The sequence below is a fragment of the Numida meleagris genome, chromosome Z, assembly GCF_002078875.1.
Source record: "Numida meleagris isolate 19003 breed g44 Domestic line chromosome Z, NumMel1.0, whole genome shotgun sequence".
Classification (NCBI taxonomy): domain Eukaryota; kingdom Metazoa; phylum Chordata; class Aves; order Galliformes; family Numididae; genus Numida; species Numida meleagris.
Window position 1 is genome coordinate 67738948 of NC_034438.1, and position 19721 is coordinate 67758668.

At 39.6% G+C, this 19721-nt stretch overlaps 1 protein-coding gene across 2 annotated transcripts; it reads right to left on the bottom strand.

Annotated features, from left to right (window-relative positions):
* PLAA (phospholipase A2 activating protein) lies at window positions 1547-19633 on the bottom strand. 2 transcript variants are annotated; one of them, XM_021381601.1, is made up of 14 exons: window positions 19315-19633; window positions 17040-17233; window positions 15254-15354; window positions 15038-15158; window positions 14573-14740; window positions 12453-12588; window positions 11812-11981; window positions 10686-10843; window positions 9633-9852; window positions 7591-7659; window positions 6040-6111; window positions 4693-4788; window positions 3553-3717; window positions 1547-2267 (listed from the first exon to the last, which is right to left on the bottom strand). In XM_021381601.1, exons 1-14 carry the CDS (start codon window positions 19461-19463, stop codon window positions 1702-1704), a joined length of 2385 nt encoding a protein of 794 aa, XP_021237276.1. In that variant the 5' UTR covers window positions 19464-19633; the 3' UTR covers window positions 1547-1701. The 2 variants fall into 2 exon arrangements, with proteins under 2 accessions (XP_021237276.1, XP_021237277.1); XM_021381602.1 differs by lacking the exon at window positions 6040-6111.

The window sequence follows — 19721 nt, forward strand, 5'->3', positions numbered from 1 at the left end:
GCACACATATAGCTATGGAGCTGAGTATGTATCCTGATCTCACAAACAAGCTTGCTGGAAACAGCATAGTCGAACTGAGAGCAAAAAAAAAAAGTGAGAGCTCTTGGTCACAAAATCCATGTCTGGCACAGGTGATGCAGACAGGTATTGTGATGAAGAGCTCCTGTGCCAGAAAAGCTTGACCATTTTTCTAATGATTTCCTTTCTATTAGTAAAATTACTTTTTCTAAAAGCATGCTGAACTTTGGCCATCTTAACTCTAAACAACAGTGTCACATTTGAGGGAGTTCTGCAGTTTTTCATTCCCCAGCAGGCACAGGGTAACAGAAGTACCACTAGGATCTATAAAGATGATTAGGGGCCTGGCAACTCTTGTGTATGAGGAAAGGCAGAGACCTAGGACTCTTCACCCTGGAGGAGATAAGACTGAGAAAAGATATTACCAATACTTACAAATATCTAAAGGGCAGATGTAAAGGTGAGCAGCGATAGAATACGGAGCAACAAGAAAAGGCTGGAACACAGTAAGTCCCACAAACACAAGGAGGAACTTATTTACTGTGCAGCACTGGAACAAGCTGCTCATTTGTGGAGCCTCCTCTGGAGATACATACAAGACCTGTCTGGACACTTTCCCATGCTACCTACTGAAGGGAACCTGCTTTAGCAGGATGCTTGGACGCGATGACTTCCAGAGGTCCTTTCCAACCCCTACAATTCTGTCAACCTCACCAAGTTTTCAGTTGCAGCTAGTAGGAAATAACATCCTCCTTTCAAGCAGAACAGCCTAGATTTGCTGTAACACCTGTAAAATATTATTTCCCCATTTCAAATACACCAAGGTGATTTTTAGGAAACTACTTCATAAAATTTGACTTCACTAGTTTCTGCTATTGCCTGTCATGTTATTTGCATTTAAGTTTCTCCCCCATTCTCTTCAAAATATCTCATTTTCTTTTTTATCATCTAATGTATTCTAATATCAAAGTAAGACTTTTGCTATAAACCAGTGCATGAAAAGTTGAAGTAAGAAGCTTGTTTAAGCAGTTTTGTGAACTGAAACATATTTATCACCAAAGCACTGTCTATATAGCAGTTCAAGATTCCACTCCTCAAGAAGTCACTTATTTCTAGATTAAAAAAAAACAGGAAGAGACAGAAGATATCCAAGTGTTAAAAAAAAGTGGAAGAAAGATGCTGGAAATTACATGAATGTGACTTCCTTACAAACGTATTTGACCAGTTAATACAGCCAATGTTAATTAACAAATCAGTGATAAGATTATTCAGCAGACCCTGCGTCAGGAGCCTTTCTCTGCTGGCAAACAGCATGGTCAAGAAACAGTCATTGCACTGAAATGTGGAAACATGGTTGGGAGGGCAGGGGAGCTGACATCACTGGATCACAACCATTTCCTACGTTTCTGTCTAGATGATGTGTAAGTACTGAGAGTTTTGTACTTGGTGATCTACTTTGATCTGAGCTACATCAGAAGGGCTTTTCACAACAACTCTGTGCACAGTAGACTTCAGAAAAGCAGGCAAATGAAGAGAGTGAAAAGTTTTATTTGCACTGTAATTCACAACAAATCAAGTTTAAGTCATCCACAGTATTTTCTCCATTATATTCTGTCACAAAATACGAACAAAAGCGTATGTTCTTCTGTATATGGTGTGATGCTCAAGTGCTAAGTAAAACGATTACAGCAGATTAAGAACAAACCTACAGCATTCCTTTACTTTAGCAGGTTCAGACACAGAGACATACTTCTTTATTTGAGAATCAACTCCAAGAGACTTAGCTAATTGCACAGCATTTTTATCATCACTGATTAGCGTTCCCAGAGCCACAAGGAGTCTAAAAACAGCTTCAAGATCTTTAACAACTTCCATAACTGTACTGATAACTGATAAACATTGAGCTTTGCCCTCAATGTTGTTGACTTTATGTAAACATACAGCATAGTTCAATGTCAGTGTTGCAAGTGCGATGTGGACATTTTTATTATTGCCTGATTTCACTTCTATTGCTTGCGTCATTATTTCATCCCTCTGTTCCATCAGGAGCTTCTGGCCTGCTTGGCTGACAAAGCAATTGCAAAGAGCTCTAAGTGCCAACAGCTGGTTTGCTGGCTTTCCTTGAGGGTTCAGAAATTTGAGGAGGAGATGGATAAATTGCACGTGAGCCTTTTCACCACAGAAGTTCTCATTCACAATGGGATGCCTGACAGACAACCTAAGAATGTCAAGGGCTGGGAAGACAATATCTAAGAAACAAGAAAAGTATATTTTAGTATTATATTTGTGTTAGGTGCAAAGATGCTGGTGAGTTTACTGCTTTTAAATCCCTAACTTTGGGGATAGACAGTAACAATTTAATATTGAAACAAAGCCATTAATGACAGAAAGAACATGCTGCTTAATTTAGGATAGACTCCACAAAGTTTCTCAACACACAGGTCCCATCACCATTTATCCTTATGCTGTATCTTAGGGTTTAATGTAGGTACAGAACTGACTGCAGGAAAAGCAAGGTTGTTTTTAGGCCAACTTCAACTCTCAGACATAGTTTAGAAGAAAAGTAAAATACATTCAACCGATTAGCTGAATATCACTATAAGGAACCCATACTTATAGTCTGTTCAGTACTTGCTCTCAACTTCCCCAAATTTCAAATATATTTGGCTCCACAAGTCTACTATCAGTATCCCAAGCTTATACCCATATCAAGGAAATTGAACCTGCTTTGCAACTAATTGAGCATTTTTTTTCCCCACAGATACGCAGTATCTGTAAAATTAACACTTGATATCAGACTTTTTGTATAGTACAAAGACATTAGCCACTACCAGCTCCTAGTTCCATAGCATAAGCAATTTTCAATTAGAAAAAAGTACTTTTCCTGTTAATAAGGTTTTAAGATTAATTTTAAAAAGCAGTTGTTCTTAAACTGCGTATTTAGGTACTCGTACATGCAATGTATCCAATTCTTCCAGGATGTATGTTCACAAACACAACAGTCTTCCCAGCCAGTCCATCAGTACTGACAATGTTGTTACCTAATGACATTATATCACGCCACTTGGGTTCATTCAGAATGTCAGTTAACTAATCCAGACTGCATAACCTAACTTCAGTAACTCCCGCCATATTAAATAGGAGACACTTCTGTGATGTATATTCATATATATTTAAATAACTCATTTCCACAATTTTATCTCTCATTTGATAGAAGTCTAACTTAGCTTTATTTCCTAACAAGCCTCAGAGCTTCATGAGGAAGCTCCTGCTAATGAAATAACTGCGACTGATGTTTGTATCAAGTTTCTCTTTTACCTCTGTTGTTGTGCCAACAACACTCTGCCAATTAATTAACTGCAGTTCATGCAACTGCCCCTGTTATCTTTTATTCCTGTATGTTCTCCACTAGGTTCTGTCTGGGTTATAAACTCTTTGGGACAGACTTTGTAACTGCCAGCATTAACAAGAGTTCTGGTTCACAGTGAAGTATTGATGAGACAACAATACAAAAAAATAATTGCAAATGTCTACCTTCTGGCCAGTTAATTGCTTTCCATAAAGTTTGGATCTGTTGTGCTGTAGGCATTTCTGTAGAGGAATTGCACGTTGCAGACAGTAACTTTTCTAGGATTATCAAGTCATCTTCTGTAAGTTTTTGTTCTTCAGTTGCATTACCATTAAGTTCCTTTAGTTTACCTGTAAAATCAGTTGAGGAGGTATAATTTTCAACTTAACAAATTCAGATTTCTGTGAAGTGTTTTGTGGTCTTTTGCTGAAAAAGTTACAACTGTTGTGATCATTTATAAACATTACTTCTCACAATTTCAGGTTTCCAATTTTGATCTTCACAACAAATATTACTACCAAGCCTCTTTAATACTGCAATGCTGATTCAGAATTCACATTTTAGCCTATGTACAGGCAAAGATGCAGAAGAGATGAAAAATATTTGAACAAAATGATTTTAATCTGGAGATATTTGAGCCAGGTATTGTATTTTCATACAGTGTGAATACAAACTAGTTTTACAGAACTCATAACTGCATTAAGGTACTGCACAAATACTGAAAAAAACTGGAGACAAATAAGGTAGAGATTCTGTGGAATAGTTACATTGTAGAACAAGAGTATGGATGGATAAAGAGGAAGAAAAAAGACAACAGCAACATTGATCAAAAGCGTGTATCACTACTACACATTGTTTATCATTTTCTGTAATGCAGAATGTTCTGATTAAACACAGAAGAGACCACTTGACTCTGTGAAATAATGCCTTCAACACAGTGCAGATTGCACTGTATGAGTGTCTACTGAATTGAAACTTTCATGAGGAAAACTGGAAAGGGATTGCATATGACCCACATATCCAACAGCAAGGAGAAAAAAATCACTGTTCAGACGTACCAGCTTCATAAACAAAACATTGAACAAAGCAGACAGCGGGAGAAAAAAACAAAACTAGATAAACTGCATTAGATAGGAAGAGGAGTAAGCTTCCGAAGAACTCCTAAGCCTTCTAATGCATCCACCATCAAAGCAATTACTATAATTTTAAAAGGTCAAAACTGAGAAAGAGCAGGAAAACTACTGGAAATCATTTAGATTTCTGAAGGAAAAAAAAAGTTATTTTAAACAGATGAAAAAAAACATCCTTGAAATTAAAATACTGACCCAAAATCTGTGTAGGATTGGCCTGGTCAAAGGTGACAGCATCCTTCTTAGGAAAATAAATGTTTTCAGCTTCAGCTGATTGGTAGGCACCCATTCCTACATAAACAAAATAAGAGAAGTTTAACGGCATACCAAAGTGTCTGACATAGAATATTACCCTACCAGTAAGACTTTCCCACTGTCTATCACTCAGATGGATATTTTCTTTTAATAAAAACCTCAGAGCCTATGCAAATAGCTGTCTTTCTTTACAATGGTTTTATGTACATTTTTATGTGCAAGGGTTAAAACCTAAAGCAATCCTTCACAAGCTGTTCTTCCCTCTATGAAGAATTTGTTCTGCAAATACCAATTTTTATGTGATACCTGAATTAGAGTGAAACAAAAATACAGTCATAGGAATTGATACTGCAGTTAAGGTGTGAAAGCTCTCTGGCTTTCGAATAAAAACTTCTCCTGCTCCTCATTATTTTCATAATAAATAGGGAGAAATCTAGATCTGCAGATATGACAAAGTTACATCACATGCAAAAGTAAACCAAATTTACAATATTAATAAAAAGTTCTAATTTATGATTTTCTAGAATCACAGATGAATTGGTAGATTATATTGTATGATTTCTATTAAAACTGCCTATAGTAGTTTCTTTGCACAACGACAACTACTAGCATACCAACAATCTTCTCAATAAGCAGGTTCCTAAAGTATATTATAAAGCTTCTGTACATGTGGCACTACAGCATGGAGGACACTCCAAAGGGAATGCTTTGTATTTATTGCCATGAAAACTACAACAGATACAAAGAGCACAAGAACACTATTTGATAGAGTAAATTCTCAGCTACAAAATACTCTTTTTCAACATACCCACCACCATTAGCTATACATTTTCACCACTGATGAACAAGAGTCCGCAGGCTGCACTCATAAAAGTCTGCATGGAGCTGTATCAGAGGAGGGTCAGGCTGGGTGCTAGAAAAAAATTCTTCACCAGAGTGTGGTCAGGCTTCGCAGTGCAGTGCTCAAGGCCCCGAGCTGCCAGAGTTCAAGGAGTATTTGGACAATACTCTCAGACACAGGGTATGAATTTTGGGCAGTCCTGTGTGGAACCAGGAGTTGGATTCTATGATCCCTGTGGGTCCCTTCCAACCCACAATATTCTATGATTCCTACATGTAAAAGAAGGCTTTGTTCCCCTTGTTTTCTGAATAATTTCTAAAATATAAGCAGTTTCAATCTGCTTACATTGCTTAAGTATAAATTTATAACAGTATGAAATCTATGTCAAAAGAACAACCAAAGAAAAAGATCAGCAATGCTCTTTACATGGCAGGCCTCATTCTTACCTGTGTATGGATCAAGCCCACCCACTGGAGCTACTACATTTGATGCTGAACCAGGAACATAGCGACGAGCACCTGAGTGGAGAGGTTAGACTTTTTGATCACCACCACTGGTAAAGAGGTAGTGTATACGTGCTTTTAATCATTAGTTTTGAAATATCACTCCTAAGGGTGTTATTTTGCACTAACAGAATTAGAAAGAAGTCCTCTAACCCTTCTTGAAATGTATGGATTTTTTTTCAATGTATATATGTGAGGGTAGTTCTGGTGGCAGTGATGGCACTCACAAGCTAAGTGACTGTTCGGAAACATTCTGGCAGTTTCTCTGGCACCACTGATGCCAGCTCCCTTGGTACAATGTGCTGCGACCATTAAGAGCTGGGGGCTGTTACCCAGGCCTGCCCTCTCCCTCTGCCTGGGGCAGTGATGGCCTCTCCTGAAGGAAGGTGGGCTCTAGATGTGGCACCAAGTACTCAGGTGACAAAGCCACAAATTAGCAGCAGAGTTCAGAGGAGACTGGCAAGGTTTTTAGAGATGAGAAACTGAATCACAAAAAGGAAGGGACAAAGGACAACCAGAGACCATAGCACTGGAGGTATGGAGAAAGATTGTCAAGATGGGGAATGCTGTAACTTCAAGCAACAGCAGGAAGGCTTGTGCTCCACATGGACATGTACAACTGCAGAACAAACATTATGGCTGGCAGCGGTGAGGACAAACACCCAAAAGTGAATGCATCAGAACTAGCTGAGACTGTACATAGCAGGTGCAAAAAGGGGAAAGGCAAGCAGCAGTGGTGAGAGGCTTCTTCCTGCAGGGCATGGAGATACCTATCTACTGATGTGACCTGTTGTCTTGGGAGGTTTGTTGTTTGCTGGGAGCCAGGACACGAGTTGTCATAGGGACTGCTACAGCTTGCCTGACCCTCATACCTTAACCCCTGCTATTCTTCCACTTACACATCAATGATACTGCCAAGAAAAAGCTGCAGAGTATCAGGAATACTTAGAGAGCTCTGAGGAAAGGATCACAACGACATGACCCTTCTCTGAGGATCAAAAGTTACTAGGCAGGATGAGATGCCTCTACAAACAGGCTTATTACAAATGAGAAACATTTTAAACTAGCTGTGAGAGGAAGGATTAGAATCTAGAATTCAAACATATGAAGGTACCAATAATAGTCACATAATAAGACAAAAAGAATAATGAGAAAAGAAAACTCATTCTGTGAAAATGCCTGATCCTGAGCTGGCCATGCCTATAAGACTGGCAAAACACAGAATTTAAGATCTTACTCCTGTGCTGTAGAGGACAGAGTGACATGAGGCAGACCAGAAAAGCAGAGGGCTTTCTCCTCTGCTAAACAGAGCTGGACAGGCTTTGATGTTTCTTACATCAGTGGAGTCCACCTAATCAATCTGTCCCACAACGCTACTCCAAGTGGAGGACTGCAAGAAACAGTGCTCTGCCAAACACACTCTAAATGAACACTGTAAAATACCTTAAATGCTGGCAAGACAAGTTACAGTAGAGATTATGAATATTATATTACCTGTAAATGGATCTGCTGCAGGGGCTGCATTTGCCAGAGATGAAGAGCCCGGAACGTAACGGCCAGCACCTAGTGAAACGAACACAACTCGCTGTTAGTAAACTATCAGTATTTTCAGACAGATGCAACTGGAAAATGAAGGCAAACATCAAATACGTCTCATGGCTTATTGTGGCATTATGACAAGCTAGATCCTCTTTATACAGTTTCCCTAGTGCTCAAGAAAATTCATTCTCATTATTTCAGATTCAAAACATTTTTCTGGAACATAAGCATTGCACATTTGGACAGAGTCAAGTTAAAAGGTATGAGCACAAGTTTATACAGTTGCAGCTCCACGAGATGCATCTGAACCTGACTGATGGCCTCTAAACTCAGTTCTAGTTCACTGCAAGAAAAAAGATTTAGCTTAATTATTTTCATGACATTTTGTTCCTACCTACAACTTTGTGGAACTGTTTGAATAGTGGATTAATTTGTAATGCAACAGAGAGGATGTAATCAATTAACACAGTTCAGCTGTTGAGTAATTAACTTTAAAATTTGCTTTTTAATAAATTAAAAAATAATAATAAAATACAGTTTTCATTTCCTGCCTGAAAAGGGGTTACTTACGTATCTCACTCAATTTCAATTCTTTCCCTAGTTAAATTTTTGCATTTTATTCATTGCTTAAGAGCATCTGGCCACTATTAATCGAGTATAAAAAGTTGAATTTTCTTTCATTAGAAAAAAAAAGATTAGACTGAAAAAAATACAACTGGCTTGATTAACTTTTTGTTGAAAGATTTGCTCTGACAAAAACCTCAGAGATTTGACAAGCTTTTTTTCTTGTCACTCTGACATGTGCCATGCCCTCCATCATTTGAGGACACAAAAGAAGTGCAGGAACTAGCACACTGAAGTCACGACAATCAGAGAGTGAGATGGATTGAAAAATGGCTGAAGACGTGGGCCCGGAGGGTAGCATCAGTGGCACAACATAAAGTTGGAAGCCAGTAAGTGGCAGTGGACCCTACATGTCAGTATTGGAACCAATCCTGTTTCACACCTTCACTGATGATCTGGATGATGTAGTAGAGCGCACCCTCAGCGAATCTGCAGGCAAAACGAAATGGGAAGAGTGGCTGATAGTCCAGAGGGCTGGTTGTCTTACCACCTAGGGGGACTTGGCAAGACAGGAACCTCTTGAAATTCAAAAAGTTCAAAGCACTGCACTTGGAGAGAAACAACTCCAGGCAACAGTGTGTGCTAGGGACTACTAAAAAGCAGCTTGGCAGAAAAGGACTTCACAGTCCTGGTGGACACCAAGCTGATCCTAAGTCAGCAATATGACTATACTGCAAAGAAGGCTAACGGGTATCTTGGGCTAACTAGGCAAAGTTCTGACAGCAGTTGGAGAGGTGATCCCTCCTCTCTACTCAGCACTGAGGAGGCCACACTTGGAGCACTGTGTCCAGTTCTGAGATCCCCAGTCCAAGAGAGACAGACATACCAGAGAATATAATGAAGGGCCACAGGATGCAAAGAAGACAAAGACAGTATCTTCCAAGGGATGCCCAGTGACAAAACAAACTGAAACACAGGAGGTTCTGTCTGGACATCAGGAAATGCTTTTTAATTGTGCACATCGCTAAGCAGTTGCCCTGAGAGGCTGTGCAGTATCCCATGCTGGAGGTACTCAGGAGCCATCTGGATATGGTCCCAGACAAACTGGCTCCCCCTGGCCCCTCCCCTGCCTGAGCTCAGAGGTTAGAACTGGTGATCTTCAGAGACTCCTTCCAGCTTCAACCATTCTGCAGCTCTCAAGTCTGCTTGTGAAGTGACCTACACTGCCAGACAAGCACAGCAGGCTTACAGCAACACTACAGTACACAGAATGCTCTAAACCATTCTGCTAAGTTCACACCCTACTCTTGTGAAGGAATATACTTAGAGAAAAAGTCAGAGCATAGTAAGAACATTTAAAAGTACACTTCTTTATCTCTGTTACTTAAAAGTTAAGTTGTACCCCACAATTTTTTTTTTATTTTATTTTTTACCTGTAAAAGGGTCTGAAAATTCATTATTTGTATTCAACGGTGCTTGCCCCTTAGTGTTGTCTATAATAAATTTGGCCACCTGATCCAGAAACATTGGATTTAGATCATTCTTTTGCAGGAAGTTATATGCAGTCAGCCAAGGATCATCAGAAATATTATATGGCAGCTTGTAGGAAGGTCCACTTTCATTTACATCAATAGTGAAAACATAGTCATACTCCTGTAAGCAGAATAAAAACAAAAACAAGTGAAGCATTTGTCAGCACATTTTGCATAGAGACGTATCACATGTAGACTCCAGCAAATAAAAGACTATAACTATACCCTATGACAAATAAAAGGCTCTAACTATAGCCTAAATTTTCCATATATCTGTATTTCGAGCAAAACAGGCTAGAACAATCTATCCATACATACATTGTCATTATATATTACAAAATAACTCATGGACAGTTCTGACTGCCTGTAAAGGTACAGAACAGTCAGGCGCCTGAAAAAACATCAGGTTGAAAAGCACACTACTGCTGCACAAGAATAAAGCCCTATGGATTTTTAAAGCGTACAAGAGAAAGTTTGTTGCTATACAGCAATTTTTCTGTGCGTGCTTAAGTAAATTCAATGGTTACTTTTCAGATTATCTGTCTTGATGTTCCAAAGTTAGAAAAAGGACAGAGAAAGCCTGGTACCTAATATTTCAGGTGGGCCTGATGTTATACATTGCAGGGTTCTGTCTTCGGAAAGGCAGTTACATTAAGTATTAATAAGTAGTAGAGATTATGGTGCTTTCTTTAATAGCTGGCAGGTGGCCTTTCAGCAAAGTAACTTCTATTTGTTTGCTGATTTTAAAAAATGCATTTCAAAAGTAAAACAGAAACTAACATTTACAGTCCTACCTCTAAATTTAATAAACCAAAGATGTGCAGAGAAGTATCAATAAATCCCTCTTTTTTAATCTATATTATAGCTAAGTCACAATCAGAATCTTTTTTTCTCTGATGTGAAATCAAGCGTTTAATTTAGAAAGGAATAAAGCCCATTAAATGTTGTATATACCTTTCCTTCAAATAAAACCTTTCCAGATGTTTGTTGTGTGGCTCCAGAAGAACCAACAACCTCACCAATCTTTACCCATCTTCCTTCACTCACACTCCACTGATATGCTTCAACTTTCCCATTATCTTTAATCAGCCGTGTCTGCCCATCTCTTGTTCCTGAAGACATGAATATTTAACAGATTAAAGAAAGTTCAGAATAAAATTTACTTTAAGAAGGTCTTACATAGAACTCAAATATAAACATGAAGAGATAGAACACCAAGATTTGAAGTCGCAGCACAGAAAACTATATAGTGTATGTTGCAACAAGAATAGCAGAATACCTGACAGTAGCATTTTACAGTTGTAGTAATGGTACATACCACCAGAATGAGTTGCAAAAGCAGTCCTTAAATACTTCAAAAGTTCACCATTTTCCCAGGGAGGTGAAAATTAAGAAAGGTGACATTCTCTCATGGTCTAACAAGATAGGAAGCTTTATATAAGATTTATATGACTATCTGGTTAGAATCAAGGGCTGAAGTCACTGGTTACTTCACCTGGGGAAAAGTATTTGTCTATTTAAGAGTAATCTTAACTACCAGTTTTCAAATTGTTTTCCTCAGTAACCTCCCAAGTACCTGGAAAGTGTAAGCTTGAGCTGATTGAGGAAAAACTGTTTTTCAAGCTGAAAGTTAGAACGTAGGTTTTTTTTTTTTTTACTTTTCCTTGTTGGGTGTAGGGAAGGAGGAGGGGAAAAGAAATTTAGTAGTCCTTTAGAAAGTTATATGGCTGTCTCTTATCATTGGCACAGCAGGCATAGTAGATCCAGAACATCTTGAACACACTGCAGCATCCTGAAAGCCAGCTTTTTCTAAATTATTTTGTAGAATAATCGTTTTTCACCTTTTTAGTATACAAAACAAACATATATATATATATACATACACATATGTAAATATTTATAACTCATCTTGCCAACAAAAGAATCGGTGCAAGGAAAGCAGAACAAAATCATGCTGTTTTCTTTAGCAACTCTATTGAAAGTGATTAAAGCCTTTATTTTGAAATGTATGGGAAATTTCAGTATGACAGAATCACGATCTGGAGGCACCTCCAGCATAACAGAAGAAAACATAACTCACCAGGATCCTTAAGGTGTTCTTTTCCAGGAAGATCATCAGCATTAATATCTCCTAAATCACCAGTTTTAGGGTCAATGGATGCTTGGGAAAGCTCATTTTCAAAAGCCTGGATCTCCTCGGCACTTGCTGTTCGTTCCAAAGACTTTGTAAACACCCTTATGATTCCATCACTGAATGGAGAAAAAACATTCAAAAGAAAAGTAGTATTTTAAATGTCAAAACCACATACATTCTAATAGTGACTTCTATGTCATTATTTCCAGTAATCCTCCCTTTTTTTTTTTTTTTTTTTAATTTGCTCTCATACTAAAAAAGGCCTGCAGAAGGACTTACAAAGGTGACTTGAAACTCCATAATACAAGTCAAGGTAGAATATGCCTATCAAATGTGTTCTTTATACAGTATCTGTAAGTCTAGCCTCAGTATTACCACATTCCCAAAGAACTCACTTTTTACCTCTATAATTTGCATACCAGAAGAATGACCTTTAGGTTGAAACACAGCACATTAATTTCCACACTTATCTTCACAGCTGTATTTTTAAATGCAGTGGGAAATGACAATCAAAGAGATGCATACAATTTCACCTGAATTTTTTCAGATCTAAATCTGAAAATACACTGAGAATAAGACATGGATACCTTGCACCAACTACAATGTCATCATTGTCTAACACACAGCAGCACCATACAGACTGAGCTGGGAGTCTGATTGTTTGAGCACATTCCCCTTGCTTCCAGATTCTAAGAGATCTATCTTCTCCAGTAGTTACAAAATCTGAAAAGAAAAAAAATATAAAAGCTTTTAAAGCCCATTTTTAGCATACTATGTTAGTAGGTGCCTCTTACAAAAAACAGTAGAAGAACCTTTCTACATTTTCATGCTTTTCTCAACCACAACAGTGATAAAGTCACTGCATAGTTGTCTGGTCAAAAAAAGAAGTGAATAAATTGCAGACTGAACAGCCAGACAGGGAAAAAAATTGTTTGCAACTGAAGATTGCCTTCTCCTTCCAAGAGCTTAAACAAAGAACTTGTAACTATCACTGATTTGTTTTAGTTTCCAGAGTATTACCGTTGCTTTAAGTCTCAGATTTCTGCAAGGTCAGCCTGCTGTTTCAGTAAACAAGCATAAAGCCTGCTCAAAAACCTACATCTAACTTCAGGCATGTCCTCGTCTGAGGATTTTCAGTGCAGAAGAGATTTATGAGATACACAGCCACTTCATCTGATGAACAAATGCATAAATACCTCATACACCACACAAAGTTCATTGACTTTGAATTGATTTTTCAACTGCCTGCAATGGTTAGTTTTGAACCTCCAAACCTCTAACTCTCAAAACAAATATATACACCTCATACATAAAATTGTTGATCTAAACTATTTTTAAGTAATTTGAAATCATAGAATGGCTTGGGTTGGAAGGGACATTGAGGATCAAGTTCCAGCCCCCCTGCTGCAGGCAAGGTTGCCAACCACTAGAGCAAGTACCAGATCAGATTCCCCAGGGCCCCATCCAACCTGGCCTTGAGCACCTCCAGGGATGGGCCATCCACAACCTCTCAGGGCAACTTGTGCCAGCACCTCACCACCCTCTCAGTGGAAATCATCTCCCCTCTTTTAGTTTAAAACCATTCCCCCTCGTCCTACCACTACCTATCCATGTAAAAAGTTCATTTGCCTCCTGTTTATAAGCTCTCTTTAAATGCTGGAAGGCTGCAATGAGGTCTCCCTGCAGCCTTCTCTTCTCTAGAAGGAACAATCCCAGCACTGTCAGGTTGTCTTCATAGGAGAGGTGCTCCAGCACTTAGATCATCTTCGTGGCCCTCCTCTGGACCCTCTCCAAAAGCTCTGCATCTTTCCTGTGTTGGGAACCCCAGACCTGCATGCAATACTTCAGATGGGGCCACACGGGTCAGACTACAGAGTGACAATCACCTCCCTGCCCTGCTGGCCACCCCTCCTCTGAGGCAGCCTAAGATACTGTTGGCCTGCAAGTGTACACTGCTGGCTCATGTTACATGTCGTCTACTAGGACTCCTAAGTCCTTCTCAGCAAGACTACGCTCAAGGAATTCTTCTCCCATCCTGTATACATAGCTAGGATTACCTGGTGCAAAACCTTGCACTTTGCTTTGTTGAATCTCATTAGTTTCACATGAGTTTATCAAGGTCCTTCTGGGTGGCATCTGCTCCTTCTGCCATATCAACTGCAACACTCAGTTTGGTATCATCAGCAAACTTGCTGAGGGTGCACTTGATACCATGATCTATGTCATTGATAAGGACGGGTACTGGTTCCAAGATGGACCCCTGGGGGACCCCATGCACCACCAGCCTCCTCCTGGACATTGAGCCATTGACCACAACCCTCTAGCCATGACCTTTTCTATCAATTCCTTACTCACTGAAATCTGTATAATTTCAAACTGCTAAGCCACGCATACTATTTTAGTACTCCACAGCTATTTGTTTTTCAGTACTGCTATCTAGATGGTAATTTTGTGTATCACTTTATCAAAGTTTCCTACCTATGAACTTTCAGCTTATTTGCTACCAGAGCAATTCTGCAAGAGCCATGGTTTGGAGTTAATAGTAAAAAAAATGTTTTATTACTCATGCAAATCAAAAATAAACAAACAAACAAATTCAATGCTGCCCGAGTTCTTCGGTTATGGCAGTTCCACAGAACTACTGAATGCCTACTTTACCACTTCATTTTGCAAGAGTGCTGGCTAACGGTCACAAAAATAAACTCACCTTTACAATGAGGGAAAACAGATACGCTGTATATATAATTTGTATGTCCATAATACACATGCAGACACTCGCCAGAGATACTCCATCTTCGCACGCTCGCATCATTAGAGCAAGAAAGGAATTCCACTTCACTGAGAATAGCTAAACCTCTTACACAATCTTCATGTCCTTTGTAGAAGAAAGAAAACTTTTTGATGGCAGTTTTTCTTTCAATTACCAGCAGTATATCATTTCTATTTAACTCACATCTATATCAAGGCAACCAATTTTCATTATGGAAGCAGTGAAAGACATCTAAGTCTTTTAAAAGTAATGGGATTTCTGGGTATACAACTTGAGAGATTTTTAAAATCCTGCCTAAAAATTGTTCAATTTACAGAAGTCTTAGCGGTTTCTGATTATTTTTTCCCTGTTTTTAATAAAGCATATGATCCTGATGAAATTATCACCTGCAGCAATATTTACCAGTAAAAGTTCTTTCACATCTGCCCGCCTTCCACAGCTTAATAGTTTTGTCAGCTGAACCCGTCAGCATTAATCCCTGTTCAGGCAGTATTTTTACTGCCCATATTGCAGCTGTGTGACCCTGAAAAAAAAAAAAATCACAAAAACACAACATTGTTAAACTAGTCAAAGTTAAATTCAGTGAATATAAAGTAAGTACACAGAACTTCTTCATACCTGTAATGTCATCATACATCTGTCATTCAACCAGACTTTGGCAGTTGTATCCCATGATCCACTTAATAGTGTGCCAAATTTCCCAGAAGAAAGGCTGCAAACTGGAACACATTTTCAGATTAACAATAACATGTTTCCTGTATTGTCACCAATCTTATGCCAGCAATTTTAAATTATTTATTTAAGGAGATGAATTTGGCATTAACAGCACAGCTATCATTGATAAGTTTGGAGAAAAATTAAGCAAAAGTGTAGCTGATAGCCACCCAGAAAGGAACTGCTTAAGAATCTCCTCATTTTAGATGACAGACGTTCACACCTTTTGGTCATTTATATACATACGTTTTCAGTTTAGTACCTGATTTCAAATCAGAATATGTTGACCAACAGCATGGATAATCAGTCAAGAAACAGAATGAATGCAAAGATTTAGTTTTAAGATTACAGAGAGAGACAAGATTTCATCAACATTATTAGCTTACACCCTCACAAAACAAGTTTTCATACCAAAAATATTTAGCTCATCTTCTTGGAAGACAAAATACTACCACCAAGAAATTGTACTGACATTCAATAATTCATTTAACAAGGCTATAAAATGCAAATGCTCCAATAATACACAGCTATAAAACTCAAGATGCATAGCAGCAATAAGGGTTATTCAAAGTATACCAAAAGAGCTAAGTTAGAATATGCTGTCCACATAAGAATTCATTAAAGAAGGCAGAGCCTTATGTTTCACACATCAGTGAGAACTGGACAGTATTCTGCTCATGTCAGTTGTTAGTCAAGTCTTAGTTTATCCCTGCTTCTGAAACAGATTTTATAATTAAGATGATTTTACTTTTTTTTTTTTTAATGTTTTGCATTACTGTAAAAATGGCCACAAATACTTTTTTGTAAGGGAATCCAACATGCTTTGTAAAACACCATGTCTTTTTACATATCTGAAGGGAATATATCAAATGTTCTTTTATCTACTCAACTAGCCCAGATTTCCCAAGAAGTATGTAAGACATTCCACACCTTCCTACACACTGACATTATTTCTTTGTCATAGCAAGCCAAGAGGTTTATAATGCAAATATATAAATTTCTGGTGCTGTGTAGCAGTCAAGGTTGTTTTCAAACTCATCTCCAGAATCCCTCAACACATTAAAAGAGACGCAGAACATCCAAGATTTACAGTGTTTACTTTTGGAATTCCATAATTGAATACTAAGTCAGATCATGAAAGCAAACAAACAGAAACAAAACAAAAAAAACTTTGCATTCCAATATAAGAATTGTTAAATCTTTTGTTTTATGGCTTAAAAATGGTATATAATACTGTTTTAATGTCATATGTTGCATTGATTTAGCTATTTCTGCAGTGACATTTTTGAATTTAACACGTTTTTAAAGCACTAGTTAACATTACAGCCCACTTTGGTAATAAACTCCTCTTAGTACTTCTATGAACTCAGACACCAAAACTAAGTTTAACACAATACACAGAGGATTAAATTAACTGCTTCCTAAAAATGTAACTTAGTAAATGGGATATTATTCTGCAAATTGCCCTGTAATCACAAGCTCAAATATTCATCAGCGTAGATCTGGAAGTCATTATGGCAAACTGCCATTGCATGAATTGAGATTATAGAATGCTACTTGGAGAGGCCATAATTAAACAGTTTCACATGGTAAATATCAAAGAAATCAAAACTGAGTTTTACAACTTCAACTTAAAAGTTAATGTGCTTTATTAGAAAATTACGTAACAACAACAAAAAAGAGCACATACCTGTATTCTTATGACCCTTAAGGACATAAAGAGGAGCTGTGTTGTCAACTGTGAAAATGCAAATATTATGATCATTGCCACCAGTTGCAATCAGCCCACGAGGATAGAGGTCACTTGGAGGTATGATGCACACACAAGATACAAAATTTGAGTGGCCACGCATACAGTGCATTTCAGTAAATCCCCTGTTAAGACTAAACATACACAACAATCAGTCCAGTGTCACAATAGAAATAGCACTTACCTGAGGTGCTGAATTACAATAGGCATTTTATATTCCAGATCTTGAATTACTAGCAGTCTTTGCAGTATGCTTACTATGGATGAAAAACTTTAGAAAAACTATACTCCAGCATTCCAACCCAGAAAGCAACATTTAAAGCCATCCACATATATTTTTTTCTTTCTCTTTAAAGGCATTATTCCCTGTCCTACCACTACATTTCCTGCTAAATACTCACTCTCCAGCCACCCTGTAGTTCCCTTTTAGGTACTGGAATGAATTTAATAAGAATTTAATCAGAATTAGTTGCAGTTTGCCTTTGTGAAACCGTCTCCAGTCTCAAATCTCAATTATGTACCCCAGTATAACCCAAAATAACAGGCTAGGTAAATGAAGGAAGTTTGCTGACTGAAAAATCTGTTCACTGGAACTTATAAGCACTGTAGACATTTAAAACTAAACAGATTACACCCAGTTCAAGCTGCACCCTAAATTTTTCATTATGACATGACCTCAATAGAAATAAAATACTACCTGCGCTCACACGATAAATGTACTGTTGTTGAGCCTTCTCCCCTCAAAATCTGTATTATACCCTATCACACTGTCATATTTGTACTTGGATACATAGGGAAATCTTACACATTCTAAAAAACTCTTCTCCGCCGAAGGCGTGAAGAACAAGGTGCAACCTTTCTATGAAATTTTACTAACAAAAGTAAAACAAAGCAGTTTGCTTATCTCCTAAATCCTTCCTATTGCAATCCCACAGTCTTGAAAACAGAGAAATGACCATTACCAATGCTATGACTGAGTAAATCACCCATGCCTTGCTCTAGCAATCCTCCGACATCAAGAGTCAGAATGAAACTTCCTTTCCTGCAATAGATTTCTATGCAATTTTGAAAGTTCTTCTTGAAGTTATGAGAGACCCAACAAACCAGACTTAGCGCAATTAGTCCTTCTCCATCTCAACTGAAGGGCTACAGAGACCAACTGAAACACACGCGAGCACTCACGCAAATCTGCCAACTACCTCTCCTTCACAGAAAGCCACTGGAAAATAACTTCAGAATGTACTTCAGAACTGATAACAGAAGCGGCTGAGCAGGTCCTGCTGCTGCCTGCAGCACCTACATCACCATCTCACGCTGCTGTGCAGGACCTGTTCCCTGAGGAAAATCCCTCGCAGCAACACAGAATCACATAGTCACAGGGGCTGGAAAGGGACCTCTGTAGATAATCCAGTCCAACCCCGCTGGTAAAGCAGGCTCCCTACGGCAGATTGCCCAGGAAAGCATCCAGATGGGCCTTGAATATCTCCAGACAAAGCAAACTTCACAACCTCTCTGGGCAGCCTGCTGCAGTGCTCCGACATCCTCAAAGTAAATAACTTTTTCCTCATGCTTGTATAGAACTTGCTGTCTTCCAGTTTGCACCTGTTATCCCTTGTCCTGCTGCTAGGCATCACCAAAAGAATCTGGCCCCACCCTTTCAACTCCTGCACTTTAGATGTTTACAAACAGCGATGAGATCCACCCTTATCCTCTTTTCTCCAGGCCATACAGTCCCAGGTCTCTTAGTCCTTCTTCCCATGGGGAAGGGCTTTCCTCCAAGCCCCAGATCATCCCAGCGGCTCTCCACTGGACTCCCAGTAGAAAATTCCTACCTTCCCTGAACTGAGGAGCCCAGAACTAGACACAGCATTCAAGACACAGCCTCACTGTGCTGTCTGTCCAGGGAGGGTAAGCAAAGAGCCTTCAAAAATATTCAAAATACGTTGCTTTGCTGTTAAAACCGTGACATTTTTAGGATTACTTCCACACTGACAGAGAAAGAAGAAAGCAGGTTGAACATTACCCGGATAACGCCTCTCACGATCACAGAAACCACCGCCGTACCCAGCGAATGACAACGCCAGCAGCCCTCCAGCCGTGCTCCCCGCAGCAGCCGCCTCGCCCCACGGCGATCCCTACAGCCACGGCCACACGCGAGCCCGCCGCACCCCCCGGGCCAGCCAAGGGCCAGGCCGCGGAGCGCCTCAACACTCACCCGTCGGGCGTCCAGAGCCGAGCAGTCCGGTCCCGCGACACGGACACGAAGCCGCCCTCGGGGAAGAGGCCTCGCGTTAGGCCCCGCACGTCCTGCTCGTGGCCCAGCAGGGAGCAGCGAAGCCGGTAGACGCCGCCATCACCCGCCATCGCGAGAGGTGGGACCGTCCTGACACAGCAACTGTCCCAAACGCCGCCGCCGCCACTGCTATTGCCGGAAAGAGCCTTGCACCGCGCCGGAAGAAATGCCGCCGGACGCGCCGGCGGGAGGAGCCGAGACTACAAGTCCCAGCAGGCGCCGCGACGCACAGAGCGGGTACAGCGGCCGTGCCGCCGTCGCGATGCACTCTGGGAGATGTAGTCCCCCAGGGCAGCAGGGGGTGGGAACGAGGTTTGTAGGTATCGCGA